General features: G+C 34.2%; 1 protein-coding gene across 1 annotated transcript in view; it reads left to right on the forward strand.

Annotated features, from left to right (window-relative positions):
* Positions 1–15,809, forward strand: part of LOC114059280 (protein eyes shut homolog) — a gene marked incomplete at its 3' end in the record, with an annotated part of 607,760 nt that overhangs the window by 171,913 nt on the left and 420,038 nt on the right. Inside the window, exon 12 of the mRNA XM_027887535.1 lies at positions 15,182–15,304. Within this exon, the coding sequence (XP_027743336.1) occupies positions 15,182–15,304 (123 nt within the window). The remainder of the gene's footprint in view (positions 1–15,181; positions 15,305–15,809) is intronic.

Consider the following 15,809-nt stretch of genomic DNA (forward strand, 5'->3'; position numbering starts at 1 on the left):
CAGCAAGGTATGATAATGAGATGGACTAACTTTGAGTACTTAGCAGACAAAACGTATTTGGTACACAAATAGCACAGCTCAGAATGCTAGATATAGTGTACTATTTAGTATGCTCCTTTTTCATTGTAAGTAAAACAACATTCTCTGTCAAGGAGAGTCACATATTTTGAGTCTCTTCAAAATGACATGATTGGTGCCAACCCAGCCGTGATTGGGGGCAACAGTATAAATGAGAGTCTATATTGACTCTGGATAATGGAGTTTATTTAAGAACAGGCCGTGTGCACACCCTGGCTTTTTTTTTCCCCCACATCTCTCTGATTTCCAGGCTGTTGCCACACTTCCAGAATCTTTCTTCCACTCAAGGTCTTCAACTTCTTCTTTACCAACCTCTTTCTCTACACCACCATTTCTTGCTTTCAGGAGCAAGAAATGCTTCTTTTTCAGTACCAGCTCTTCTGTCTGAAAGCTTGACCACCCTCAGTTCTCTCTTTCAGTCTAAGCAGTCTGTGCACAAACACAGCAGGTGATCAAATGGGTGATTCCCCCATGTCATCTCAACTGAAAGATTCAAGACATGCAACCTTGTTTGATCTTGGTGTTATCAGAATTTACAATAAGGCCACATTATGACTGCAGCTAATAAGTTGCAGGCTTTTCCTTGAGGTATTTACCCACACCCACATCCACAATCATCTGTGATCTGCTAATAGGTATGATATAAGTTTATATTTCTGCCTTTTTTTTTTTTTCTTCCTCTGATGGTCACATTAAGTATTTCTATTTGTGAGGAGTGGTTACCAAATTTCAAGGATGTCAGTTCAAGCTGTTTCACTGGGAGTTATACTTAGCATCTTTGCCTCTATAAACTATGGGAAATTAGGGAGCTTCCATTATTTCTTTATATGATAGAATTTGAACAGATTTTATCAACAAGAAGCAAAAATTAACATTTAAGTTTGTTCAAATGCTATATACTCTGAGCTATTTTTCATTTAGATTTAAGGTTAGTCTTGAGACTATTTCTAAACTTATGTTTGAGTTTTTCGAAGGTCAAATTTGTGTCCTGAATAGCTTGCTTATAAGGACAGCTAATTTAAATGGACTTATGAATCTAAGGAGTTATGAAATTGTTAATAGTTGAATTATTTAGAAGAAATTAACAATGCTCCGTGTCGCCTGAGATACTTATCTGGAAAAAAATGGCATCCATGTTGTGCATGTACTGACCAAGGAGTATATCACAGTACATGTGTGAGAATTTTAGTCTCTTTGATAGAAAGGTGTCCATCTGGTTATTGGAGTCCAGATGTACAACAATTATTTCTTATACCATTTGCCCATTCTATTTCTTTTACAGTGGATTAATCAAGAATATTTTAGTTTGATGTAAGTTTAAAATCTGTTAGAAAAATAAATATAGAATAAGACATCACTAAAAAAAAAAAAACCAAAATATCCAAAAAAACAGAACACCACCAATAAGAACGGAAAGCAGAAACTCAAATTAAAGAATGCCAAGTAAGAACAGCTTCTTAAATCCTTGTAAATATATTGCTTCTAATGCATTTTCACCAGGGAAAATTTTGACGACATAAATGTGTTGTATTTTCTTTCAACTCTGTCCACAAATTCATAATTTATTCCTTTTATTCAAGCTATAAATCCTGCTAGTCTTTTCACTCAAGCGGTAAGTCCTGAAAATCACAAATGCAGAAAGAGGTTCCTTGGGCCTAGAGATATAAATGAAACACTAGTTATGCCTGTGCTACCTGTGGTAGCAGGTTTGTTCAGCATCTTGCTTGGAACAGAGCTCTTTGTGGTGCAATTTTTCATCTGTGGGATGTATACAGGTGCTGTTCATGTGTCCTTCATTTTGATGTTGCTTTACAAATTTGTCTGCAGTAATGACATCCTCTCAAAAAGACAGATACTAATGGGGGAGAAAAAAAAAGCTGCTCTTAATAGAAATGGAAAAAACCATTCTCATGCTTTTCATCATCAAACAAAAATTTCATGGGGCATTGGAAAATTAGAATATGTCGGAAGAAAAGCCTGGAAGATCTCCTACTGTAGCACAAGAAAAACCAGTAAGCCTCAGCTTGAACAGTTTTTATAAAATCATCCTGTCAGGGGGCCTGGTTTTCTATTCAGGTCCACAGTATGGTTTGTGTGACTAGCATCGCCCACCTGCAAGTCTGTCTTTATTTTTCTCTGCAAGGGCAAATCATACAGGGATTTTTTTAAATAATTGAATACATGTACTCTCTGCTGTGTGTTTGTTCTTAATTCCTATTGAAATTTGTTCAACAGTCTTCAACTGGCTGTCAAGAAAGCTTTATCTCCTATACAAATAATTCTAACACTTGTACAAAATAATTCTCATGTGTCTGTTCTCTCCTTGTTCTAAAGTTTTGTGCTAGTTTAGTATCCTAGGCTCAGACAACCGAGGACCTAAAAAAAAAAAATATGACTTGAAACCCTATAGAGATGCAGGGTGGTTTGCTGAACACAAGATAGGTAAACTATGGATAACTCCCTTCACCTCTTAACCGCATTGGAGAGAGTAATGACTTAACCATGAATGGCCAAATGTAAAACACATCATCTGGATGAATAATCAGAAAATGAAAACATCTGGTAGATGATATCCTTAATGCTTCTAGATTAATCTAGAAGGTCAGTGGAATTTTGTAAAAGAAGAATAGCTTGCCCATATTGTATCCCTTGAACAACCTTATTCACGATCTTCTTCAGCATGATGCTCCAAAGGGCCATGGCAGACCTCGATTTTGAAAACAGTGTCTACATTCGATATCGTACCGATGGGAGCCTTTTCAACCTAAGGCGACTGAAGGCCCACACTAAGACCTTAAATCATCTTATCCGTGAGCTGCTTTACGCTGATGATGCCGCTCTTGTCGCCTACACAGAAGTAGCTCTGCAGCGTTTAATATCCTGCTTTGCAGAGGCTGCTGAGCTTTTTGGACTGGAAGTCAGCTTGAAGAAGACAGAAGTTTTATATCAGCCTGCACCTCAGGAAGTCTTCCATCATCCCCATATCACCATTGGTGAAACAGCACTCAAATCAGTCCAACAGTTTAATTACCTGGGAAGCATCATCTCCTCGGACGGTAAGATCAATGCTGAAATTGACAACAGGTTAGCAAAGGCTTACAGTGCTTTTGGTAAACTCCATAAAAGAGTGTGGCAAACCAAACACCTGAAGAAAAGTACAAAGATCAACGTTTACATAGCCATCGTGCTATCTACTCTTTTATATGGATCTGAATCATGGGTCATTTACCGGCACCACTTGCGTCTCTTAGAACGCTTCCATCAGCGCTGCCTCCGTACAATCCTCAACATCCACTGGACTGACTATGTGACCAACACATCTGTCCTTGAACAGGCAGCAGTCACGAGCATTGAGGCCATGCTGCTGAGAGCACAGCTGCGCTGGGCAGGGCACGTCTCCAGGATGCAGGACCATCGCCTCCCTAAGATCGTGCTATATGGGGAACTTGCCACTGGCTACCGCAAGAGAGGAGCCCTGAAGAGGAGATACAAGGACTGCCTGAAACAATCCCTCAGCCTTGGCAATATTGATCACCACCATTGGTCTACCCTGGCCTCCAATCAGGAGGCCTGGAGACACACCATCTATGACGCTGCTGCTGCTTTTGAGAACACACGCAGGATCACTCTCGAGGAGAAAAGACAACGCAGAAAGAATTGCGTCTTGTTGATATCACCTGGAGAGTCTTTCTGCTGTACGTTCTGCAACCGGACTTGTCTATCTCGCATTGGCCTTTTTAGCCATCAGCGCGCTTGTAGCAAGTGTGGGTAGAGCCCCTCTCAAATCTTCGTTCGCGAAGCCTAGCCATGATGATCCCTTGAACAACCAAGGAACTTATTCTTTCCTTCTTAATACTTGAATGCATCTAGTAAGTATATATCCACAAACTGTATTAAAGGAGCAATTAAGATTTCAATACCTGAAAAGCCAGAATTAGTGCTGCCAGTGTGTTTCCTGTAACCTCTCTGTTCCTCTGTGTAAATTCACTACTATCTGAAGTTGCATATCTTCTTTTTGCTTACATTTGCTTACATTGTGCTGTTTCTACACAGTACTCTTACGTCAGTTACACTCCAGAATTCTGAGGATGTCTTCTGCTGACAAGATTATTTAAAATTTTAGATTGAGAGGTAATTTTGCTGCATTCTAACAGTTGAGGAGACCTCTTTATTATGAACAATATTTGGTGCTGTACTAGTTCAACTCTTAATGTAATCTTGATTTTTAGAAAAATATTTTTTCTTATCGTATTCAGGCTGCTGCTCTATGCTTAATATGTATAATACAAAGCGGGCATGTTATCATATGAAGATTGTTCTGTAAGGAATTTTATACCGTCTCTTTAGTTTTCAATACTATCACAATTTATTTGTGCAGATTTAAGAAGTTCCTGAGTGATCATGAGTACTCCTATGAAAACATCTAATGAATAAATGTGTACAAGTAGACTTCTTCAGCTGATTAAGTTTTTCTACTAAGCAATCTAAATTTTTTTATGACCAAAGAAATCACTTTGTACCTGTGATACTCATTCCTTAACTTAGGAGAACCACTCATATCTCCTTTCAGCCTATATTTTGCTACACTAGACAAAGTAAAGTTTCTGAGTCCTCTGTTCTGGGATAGGATCTCTATTTCCCTGGTCATTCTACTGACCTTTTTTACAGGCTTTTTTTTTTTATTATTTTTTTTATTTTTTGGAGGGATAGAATCATAGAACAACTCAGGTTGAAAGAGATCTCAAGAGATCGTTTTGCCCAACTTTCGACTGGAAAGGGAGCTTATGTGAGCGCATCTCCTACCCTGTCCAATTGCATCTTGGAAACTTCCACTCATGGGGACTCTACTATGTCCCCTGGGGGGTTGTTCCAGTGAATGTTCTCACTATAATAAAATGTCTTCCTTACATCTTGAAAAAGCAGTGCTTTTCTTTAATGAGACTGTTCCTTTATTTTACCAAGATGCATTTGAAATAGAAAATACAGTGCCATTCATCTAGCTTTCTATCCAACCAGTTCTGGGGATTGAACTGCTGTTTAATCTCAGAGAATGTTTTTAATAAATGGTCTTCCTTTGGAAATAAGATATAAAAAAATGTGATCTCAACAAGAAGAGTTCACACACTGGAGGTGTGCACAGTTCAGTTTCTGAATGCACCTTATTTTTCAGTACATAACCTGTGTGCAAGAGATTCACATATAACCTACTTTAGTAACCGGCTTAGCTTGACATTTTAAGAGTTGAGACTTTAAAGGCTGTAACATAAAATATTTTTCAGTTTTATGCTTTCATCCCTGAAAAATGTCTAGGAGTCTTACCACTGTATAAAACTACTACTTTGATGTGAAATGTATGAATTCAAAATCATGTGAAAATGATCCCAGGCCACATTTGTGTTGGTCTAATTTAGCAGAAACTAATGGAGCCATACTAAAGTTAAACATACATTGTTTCCTTTTTACAAATACATGTATCATTAAAAATAAAATTTAATAGCAAAAATTTCTTGCTTTCAGTGAATAAGGACGAGAACTAATAGATTTAAGCATCCAGGTAAGATGCCTATACTGCTGAGGAAGTGTCTTGCTTTTCTGACATATTCATAATGCAGATTCTTTTTTCTTTGATTGTGATGAATCTGCTAAGAATGAGAAAGTGGAATCATAATTCTCAGTGACCAAATATCAAAAACATTTTACTTCATAATTTCTATTGAAACAACTGATTTTTTTGAGATTTGACCAACAGTTTCTTGGATTATTTATGACACACTGAAAATGTGTCTTTTATTACTAATTCCTTTTATTACTTATTCCTTTTATTACCTATTCCTTAATACTAGGATCTGAAAAAGAAAATAATATTGAGGTTTTGACATATGAAATATGTTTATGAGTCAGATGACTGTATATGTTTTTGCAGAATATCTACAACTCTATAAAAATTACTCCATTTTTAAAATAACTTCATATATGTAGAAGATTCCTGTAAGCAATACTTCTCTCACAAAATTGTTTCCAAGTGAATCTTATTCCTTTTCTTGAGTATTTATTCTTTATTTTACCTTTCCATTAGCTGAGAAAACTATGGCTAATACCAGTAGAAAAAAAGATCTCATCCTCATCTTGAGGAGCAATTTTAACTAAAGAGATATAAAGCTTTCAGTTTGAAAATAGCTACTTCCATGTAAGAGTGTGTTGGCAAAAAAATTATGAAACTATATCCTTAGTAAATAATTATGCTATATTTTTCCAGATCTGCAACCCCAGAAACTCTCAGGTATTAATTCCTTCCTTGCGATCTAACTTAGTACTTTTAATGCATATTTCAGATGTATTTTACTCTTGCATTTCCAATGTAGAGAAAAGTTTTGTAGCAGCTGCATCACTTGTTACATGCTCTGACAGCTATTTGCCACTCAATGAAGGTACTATCAAAATATTTATGGAGACATAATTTGTTTACCTACTTTTTATACTAACACAAACCCACTATTTTTTTATAAACTTCAAATTATATTTTATACAATATGATACAATAAGATACAAGACTATAGTATACTATTCATGTATTTTACATGTATATCATATCATACTATATTATTTTTAGGGAGAACTATAGATTAAGCCACAAATTACATAAATATATTTTTATGTAAAAGATTCCCATAAATGTGCTCTCAACTACTTGAAAGGATTTACATATGGAACACATGCTTTTTCACTTGACTGAATGGAAATATTTTTTCAGGAGTAGGTGTCTCATGATATTGCTTATCACTGGCTAATGGAGAGCAGAACTGGATGAAGGAACAGAATTTTTTCCTGGTTCATAAAGCATAGGTGTCAGAGCTGTCAAAGTAATCATATAGGGTAAGAATGTACAGGATAAATGCTTGGAGTACTCACTCAGAGAAATTTATTTTCCTATTTTCATGGATATAGAACTGGTGAAACTTGTTTAATATCGAATATGCAGATATATTTTAGTTGACAAATCTTCTGTTTTCTTATCTAAATTAATTTTATTATAACAAATGTAATTAAGTGGGAATACATGGATTATAATGTAGTTAAAACTACTCAACTCATTCTTGATTTAAAAATAATACAAATGAATCTTATTCTTCCTCATGTTCTTTCAGCACATTAACTTAATTAATGTGTGTGAAAGAAGTGTAATTTGTCAGCATTCTGATCAGCAAGAAATAAACATAATCAAAGTATATTATATAGTATTATGTTGTAATTTAATAATTTTACTTCAGCAGAAACAATTTAAGATAAATACAAATTATATTTATATTGTTTTCTGTCTGCAGGACAAATTATCTTAAAAATGTTAGAAGTAAGAGATAGATAAAATTCTATGAATATGTTTTCCTTTCAAATATTTGAGTAGATAATTCTCACTGTCTACACTAAACTCTATTAAAGACAGATTCTTCTCATGGTTTTAATTTCTTCCCTCCCATCAATAAGTTGATAACATAACAGGCAGCTCTGAAGAGCTTCAGCAGCATGAAGTGAACTATATAATGAAAACCTTTATAAAACAACTTCTGCTCTCTGCAACTCTGTATTTGTCCCTATGATGTTTGCCTTTGCCTACTAGTCCTGTGTCAAAAAATCACAGAATGTCAGGAAAAAATGCTGGGCATTTACATGACTCCTGAGAAAGGGTGACCCTGTCAAAACTCATCATAGTTGTTGCAACATCACAAACAGACATGTTGAGGGTTGGAAGCTCATGAGCCACTTCTGTTCTCAGATTTCAGACTGCTTCCAATGGCAGAACTGTTACCAATGGCAGGATCAAACTGTGTGGGTTTCTCTCCCTGATCCTGGAAGGGCAGTAGTAGTTCCTAAAACATTTTAACACGATTAGGAAAACTTATAAGAATTTTCAGTATTTATTTCAAAAATGATCTAATACATTTGTCAGTAGTTCTGTAAGAAACTCTGTACAAAGTTTATTTTCAATCAATAACTTGTGAAATAAGGAGTGCTGGAAAAAAAAAAACCAGCATTGAAAAGTATTTTTCCATTTTTAAGAATGAGGTGCTGTTTTTGTGCTTGTTAGTTTTCTATCCTTTTAGGGGAAAACAAACAAACAAACAAACAAAACAAAACAAAACAACAGCAATTAAAAAACAAAAAACAAAAAACCAAAAAAAAACAAAAAAACAAACAAACAAAAAAAACTAAAACAAACCTTATTTGGGCCAAACCTGAAGATAGCCAAGTTTTCAATTTTAATTAGTTTCCACCCAGTTAACTAGTTCTCATTTACAGGGAAGTGTGTCAGAACATTTTCAAAAAAAGACAACTGCTAGAAAACAATTCTAACTTTTTAAAATTTAAAAAAATGGTCTGTAGTAACTACATTAAAATAGGTTTGTAGCTATGCCTAACCACCTTTGTTTTCCTAAAGATCAAAATGCCTGTGCTCTAAAGCAGAGGCACAAGAAACTTCTTCTGTAGTTTTTTAATATATTGATATGAAACACACTTTTTATTCTTATTTTCTTTTGCTCCTAATTTTCACTTTTAAATGTAAAAAGTATCAGCTAATTTCATTGGTATTACTATTTTTGCTTTTATTTCCCCAAGTTTCTTCAGTATAATCACACACACAAAAAAATTAAAATATATAGGTCTTGATTCACACTATAGGCTCTTTAGAACAATTCTTCATTATACTTCATATTAAATCTTGCACCTTTGGTTGCTATTTACAAAAATACCAATTTATGTTCTTCATCTGGCACGTGTAAGCTAGGAACAAGTGAACAACTCGGGCCTGTGTTCCCACAGAAAGCTAATTTGAATGTTTTTTTTGTTTTATAGATCTGCGGAACTGAATGTCTAGCTCAGTGTTTGTAGGCTAATAACTCCTCTGGGAATCTGATAGGTTCTTCAAAGCTCCCAGTTTACAATACATTAAGGAAATACATCTAAATTAATTAAATAAAAACTAAACTTGTGATAATTCATGTACATAGTCAGCTAGAATTTATAATAAAGGATTTATAATGGTTAATTTTGCCTCTCAGCTTTCCATTTTCATGATGTTTAATCTCATAATACCTTTGTGAATAGTTGCTTTACATTTCTTCACTCATTAGAAAGTTAGATAGGTCATGTAAAATGGTTTTTAAACCTAATTTATTCTGTCATTGGAAGTCTGAAACCAAAATATCAATCTGGTAATTTTTAAATGAATTCTAATTTTACAGAGTGTTTGTTTGTTTGTTTGTTTGTGGGTTTTTGTGGGTTTTTTGTTTGTTTGGTTTGTGTTTTTGTTTTTTTTTTTAACAGAAAAAAACTGTGTATACAGAGCTGCATATAAAATATGCAGGCTGAGTACTCAAACACATTTCCATCATTGAAGAGATAAAATTGCTATAAGCTACCACTTTAAATCATGAGGGGTTTTATTTACATTCTCACTATAAAGGTGGTCCCAGAGTGCTGTTCTTATGAAAAAATTCTAAGGAATAATTAAATATGCAGTTCTGAATTTGGATACGCTCTGGAACTGTTATATTAAAGGGTATTGCTGTAAAACATAAATTTGTAAGACTCTCAAACACCTTTTCAACATCAATTCAACTCATTCTTCTTTTATTATTTTCACTTTCTTTTGACACCAGGTTATCAGTGAACACAAATAAGAACAGGTAAATCACCTATTCTAAATTCCCAGGTGGAAGGGGATCAAACTGGGTAGGACTAACCTTGGAAGTAAATGTGAACATGCTATCTTTAAACCAGGTAGATGGCAAACTGTGTTATCACAGGAGAGAGCTCAGTCTTTTTTCTACAATCTTAGACACTTCATATAAGATAATTTCAAAGTGTAGTCAGACTGTTTGAATAGGCTACAGCTCTTTGACCAAATTATTCAAATTGAAACTTTTTTTTTTCCTTTAAGGATATTCATGACAGAAAAGATAATTTCAGAGTTGTTACTGTTCACCTAATGATCCGTACATGGCCTGTAATACTGAGACATCTGAGAAACTCTACTAAGCAATCTTTGTAGAAACTACACACAGTGGCCACCTGCTGACTGTTGTGTTACTTTCCAGCTATTGTTCATTACTAAAAGGGATTTGTAGTCATAGAATTACCAACATTAGTGTTTTTCTATGCAATCACCTGTGACTTCAAATGAACCGGGATATTTGGTTGGTTTGAGTTTATTTTCCTTTTGTTTCCTTTCCAGTGGTCAGAGAAGGGCATTAAAAAGGTGATCAGAACTTTTCAGGCTGGAACCTTGAGTATTTTATGGTCCAAACAGTCATGTTACAAGTATCTACACTAGTATCCTCTGAAGTTTTGCAGTCTATATTTCATAATACCTTACAGTAGGTCTCTTGTTTTCAAGAAGATAGCCAGGCTGGTAATTTTGATATTGAAACAATGCAAGTAGGGTGGATTTAGCGTGAGAAAGCTCACCTGATCACAACTGAAACTAACCATACATAGACATGTATTTAAGCTGAATGAAGGGTTAGTGCCATATTTAGCTTGTTTCCATGCTGTATTCTTCCTGGGAGTACAGTTAAATTCAAATATTTCAGATCTTGGTTTACTTTTGATCTTGAAAATAGGCTTAAAGGCTACACTTAAAATACACAAAGTAGAATCAACAGTTAAAGATATAAATTAGTAAAGATAACCAATTAATGCAGAAACTTGATTAATAGTGAAAGCTAAATTAGACACATTTAATTCAGGACTTGAATTCTACATACTAATTTTTCAATACTTCCATTTTATGGAAAATTAACACTGTTATGAAATATCCAAGTCATAGGAAAATAAAGGACATTGGAATTTAGGATAAGGGGGGAAATCCTAGGTTACTGAGGTCAGCCCCACAACGCAAAGAATGACAAAAAATGACCTGGAAGGGGCAGTGTGGAGTTCCCTGGTTTGACCTTAACAATGCTTCCACCTGAACAGGACTGCTTGTTTTACTCTTATTATATCTGCAAGTGGAAACTATGTTTCACTTCAGGAAGAAAGCTATTTGGAAAAATAATTTGTCCTTAACCAAAAATCTATTCTATAGATGATACTTTTATCATCAATGTTTAGTAATATATCAAAAAGTAATGACTAATCATATTTCCAAATATAATGGCACAGCTAGCAATGCTGATAAATTAGAGCAACTGTTAAATTAGGAACAAAATTACAATTTACTTCCTAATAATCTACATTATTTGTACCCTCTGCAATCAGTGTACTAACTACTTCAAATTTTCTACCTTTTCATTGATACGTAGGTAAAATCCTTGGAAATGTGTGGTACTAACTAATCCAGAATAATCCAAATACTGGCGATTGTGTGATGCCTTCCAAATAAGTTCAGTCTAAGACAAGAATGAAAAGGAGATTTTTGAAAGCATGTCTGATGTCTTATTCCTCTTGTATTCTGTTCAGGTTGTGCTTGGTATCCTATGTGAAAACCTACCCTTATATTAGAATTCATAAATAAATTCTGCAAAAAGAGGAGAAAGGACTTATATGCTGATTGAGCTAGGACATTGCATTCTTATTTACATTTGTCATCATTTTACTGACATAAATATCAACTCTATAGAAATTTTTTTTCTGGTGTTCAGAAATGCATCATAGATTGTCAATTCATGATGATTCTGAAGGCTTTTAAATTTATTTTCTAAATGAGATAAGATTGAGGCAACATTAAAAAAAAAAAGAAGAAAATATATAAAATCATCTTTCTTTTCCAGCATATACAATCGTTCTAATTTATTGATTTATTTGTATTTAGCACTTTTAAAAATCGTTTCTTAAGAAAGTAAAAAATATATAAGTAAACCTCCATTTAACAGTGTGTCACATCTTTCACAACCTGGAAACCTCATCCAAAAAAGAATACTTTTTCTCCATTTAAATAATTGCACTAAGGTACATGGAAAGAAATGGAACAGAAGAAGAGAATAAAAACATTCAGTAGGAACTGCTTTATGTTATTTAAGGATTTTTTTAATACATTTTAGGAACTATAATGATTTGAATATGTTTTTGTTCTTCCACTCAAAGAGAATGTGCCAGTGATTGTGCAAAGATTAGTGGTGATATTTGAAATTAAAACAGAGCAAAGCTATACGTGTGTGGTGGCTGACCTTGGCTGGTTCTCAGACCCCTACGCAGCAATTCTCTCACCCTGTCTTCTCATCAGCATGAGGGAAGAAGAAAGATTAAAAAGATTATGGGTAGAGAAAAAGACAGAGAGATCACTGTCACAGGGAAAGGGGGCTCAAATTGAGGAAAATTAATTTAATTTATTGCCAATAATGAAGTTTTGTATAGTGAGAACCAAAGATAAATTATCACAACCTTCCCCTCACAGAGCTCCCCTGGGGGCTGACCCAAAACATTTTGTGATTTTATCATAAAAGTACTAAAAAACCTCTAATATAGTCAAAACACTTGAAAATTTCTATCTAGTTTGCATACTGCTATGAATGTCCTCTTGCTTTCTGGTAGTTCTTCATGCTTCATTTATTGCTTTATTCCATCAATAAAGACATATATTTAAAATATTGAATAAGAATTCAGTAAAATTTAACTCTTGTAAATAAAACATAGAAGCCCTAACTTCAGATTTCCTTTTTCAGGGGAATATGGATCATAACACCTCTTTGTTTTCGATACAGAACAACATTTGAATTACCATTTTTATGCTAATAGCACACATAACAATGAAGAAAATCAAAACTTATCTTACTTCCTTTGCAGGTTTTTCAGGTCGGTACTGTGAAACAGAAATGAATGAGTGTGATTCCGCTCCCTGCTTGAATGGTGCTGTCTGTCAGAATGATGTCAACAGCTATGATTGTTTTTGCCCGGAAGGTAAATTGTTGAAAATAATTTTTATTATCTTTGACAATTTTCAAAACTGTCTGCAGTTTGCAAAACATCTTTTTGACAGTCTTCAAAGCCATTGTTAAAATTTCCTTTCTATGGAAGTTATTAATTCTTTTCCAAAGTCTCATTTGCATCTTTCCTTACTGATGTGTCCACCAAAACAACCATGCCCATTAAGATAGGAGACAGATATAATTGGAAGTGCTACCTTTTTTTCAGACAGAACTTTGTGATTGCAGCACAGTCTGAAGGAGTGGAAAAAAGATAAATGAGAAGTGCATGAATTCCAGAGAAAATGTAATCAATAAACTTACAAAAAAACTATTTCAACCTGAGTTACTAATGTGGATCTTTCTGAGTATAGCAAGCAAATGACAATGGTGATAGTAATTACTTTAAAAGGTTTCCAGTACAAAAATCTATTAAAACTTTCACAGACAAAAATAATGTGATTTTTAGCACTTGTAGTCTGTTTTCTTAAAAATGCACACTGCTCAGTGTTATCAAACTCTATGAACAAATGAGTGATATCAAGAAAAAAGTAGTCAAAGTAAAATGTTTCAAAACATTTAAAATTACATTGTCATTCCGAAATACTTTCACAAATGTATTTTCTGAATATTTGTAGGTTTAGATTTATTTTATTTAGATTTTTAGTTAAAAATAAGACAAATCTCTTATGTTGTTTCTATGTTTTAAATTTTTTTGATTTTAATCTTTGAATTCTACTATTTTCTAAGCATATGCTCATGGGAGCTGATTTCATAGCTTACAATATTTCAGGTATGCATATGTTATTATCAGCATTCCAGTGGTGATAACTTCAGAAACTCATCACGAAAGATGAAATTGCCACAAATAAGTACAACCTCTGTAATTAGTTAGCTTAAATTAGAAGCCAAAACAGATATTGGAAGGTAGCTGAAAATTAACCTTGGAAAAGATCATTCTGCTGTTTAGTCTGCCTGGCCAGCTTATAAAAAATAAATCTCGGCATCCACATTGACAATTTTGTGGCTTACTTGTTACCTGTGAGACATGAGGCTGATTAAAATCCAAATGCAAATAAGAACTGTTACTCTATACATTATTAATGAATTAAGGGTAATTCTAAAGTTTTATGACTTAAGGAACAGTGAAAATTGGTTCCATGGTCCGTTTGAGAAATTACGGGAATATGCCTTGCACTGAGGGTGCCAATAGCTTAGCATTAGTCATGGTCTTCCTGCAGCCATGGCCTTTGACAGCACTAATGATAGTCATTTTGTAGCATGACCATGAATTAGAATACATTTACAAGAGCATAAAATGTCAGAGATTGGAGAGGAGATTCTCTAGCAATCAGCTATAGAAAAACACTGTTGGACTTCTGAGTTTGCTAAAAGTCACTGTGACACAAGAAACTGGGGTTGTTTAGTCTAGAGAAAAGGAGGGTTAGGGAGGACCTCATTGCTGTCTACAGCTACCTGAAAGGAGATTATAGTGAGGTGGGGGTTGGACTCTTCTGCCATGTCTCAAGTGAAAGGAAATAGCCTAAAGTTGCACCAGGGTAGGTTCGGATCAGATATTTGAAAAAAAAGATCACTGAAAGAGTGTTTAAGCACTGGAATAAGTTTCACAGGGAGGTGGTGAAGTCAAGAGGCGTTTGGATGTGGGACTTGGGGATATTATTCAGGGGGGATTATGGTGGTGCTGGGTTGACAGTTGGACTGGATGATCTGGAAGATCTCTTCTATCTTGATAATTCTGTGATACTGTGAAAGAAATAAAGGAAAAATAGAGAAGTAACTGTCTGAGAATTGATTTTAAGAGCTGACTTTTATTTTGAGAACAAATGTCCAAATCTCAGCGTCACTTAATCTCCAGTGTTGTCAAAATGTCAGCAGATACATACATTCTTAAGTTTCTGCTAAAACAAAAGTTCAAAATAAGTTCAAAATCCTAAATTTGTTTATAATTTTCATTTGTTGACTCCTTTTATAGTATATTGGGTGGACAAATGCATTTTTCTAGTAATGATGGAGCAGAAAAAGATTTTAGAATGATCTTGCCATAAGAATTTAAGATTATTTTTTACAAGAGTAAATCAAAAACAATTAATGCAAAGACATGCTTAAGACAAATAAGGCACAAATATAGCTCAATAATGTAAAGCTCTTCTTTGTTTTGTTTTGTTTTTTTTTTTCAAACCAAGGATTTGAAGGTCTGAACTGTGAAATCAACTTTGATGAGTGCACTTTTGGCTTCTGTAAAAGCAATTCAACTTGTTTAGACCTAGTTGCAGACTACATATGTGCTTGTCCTCCAGGATTCACTGGTAAGATTTATTTTAACCTCGGAAAGGCATTAAATAGCTAAACTATTTATTTTCTTTTCTGAAATTAATTGCATTTTGTTCAGTGTTTTAACATTAATGAAAAAAACTCAACTCAGTTTTCTGTGTGATTGATAATCTGCTTTCATTTCCCTCCTGATATGATAAAAAATGAAAGCAGCGTATGTTCACTATTTGATTAGTTAATAGAAAGTAAAACCATATTTTGCCTATCAAAAAAAATGTTCAAAAAACACCCAGTCTATGAGACACAGGTGAGTAAGTAGCTATAGCTGGTGATATTTTTCTTCAGAAGATCTTATCATAGCCATACTTGATTGAGATGAAAGAACAAACACAATTTTAGTAGGAGGGCACTTTGTTCTCTTCAAGAAAGTTGCCATCAGATAGATCCTCATGACAAATAACTTGTAAATTGCACAATTATTTGTGTGTCTAACAGGTTTAAGAAAATATCTCTTGCATCAGGAATAGTCTTCATGGCCTT

This window comes from Empidonax traillii, unplaced genomic scaffold (genome assembly GCF_003031625.1).
Source record: "Empidonax traillii isolate 1590-97213 ecotype Southwest subspecies unplaced genomic scaffold, ASM303162v1 scaffold214:size757588, whole genome shotgun sequence".
NCBI lineage: Eukaryota > Metazoa > Chordata > Aves > Passeriformes > Tyrannidae > Empidonax > Empidonax traillii.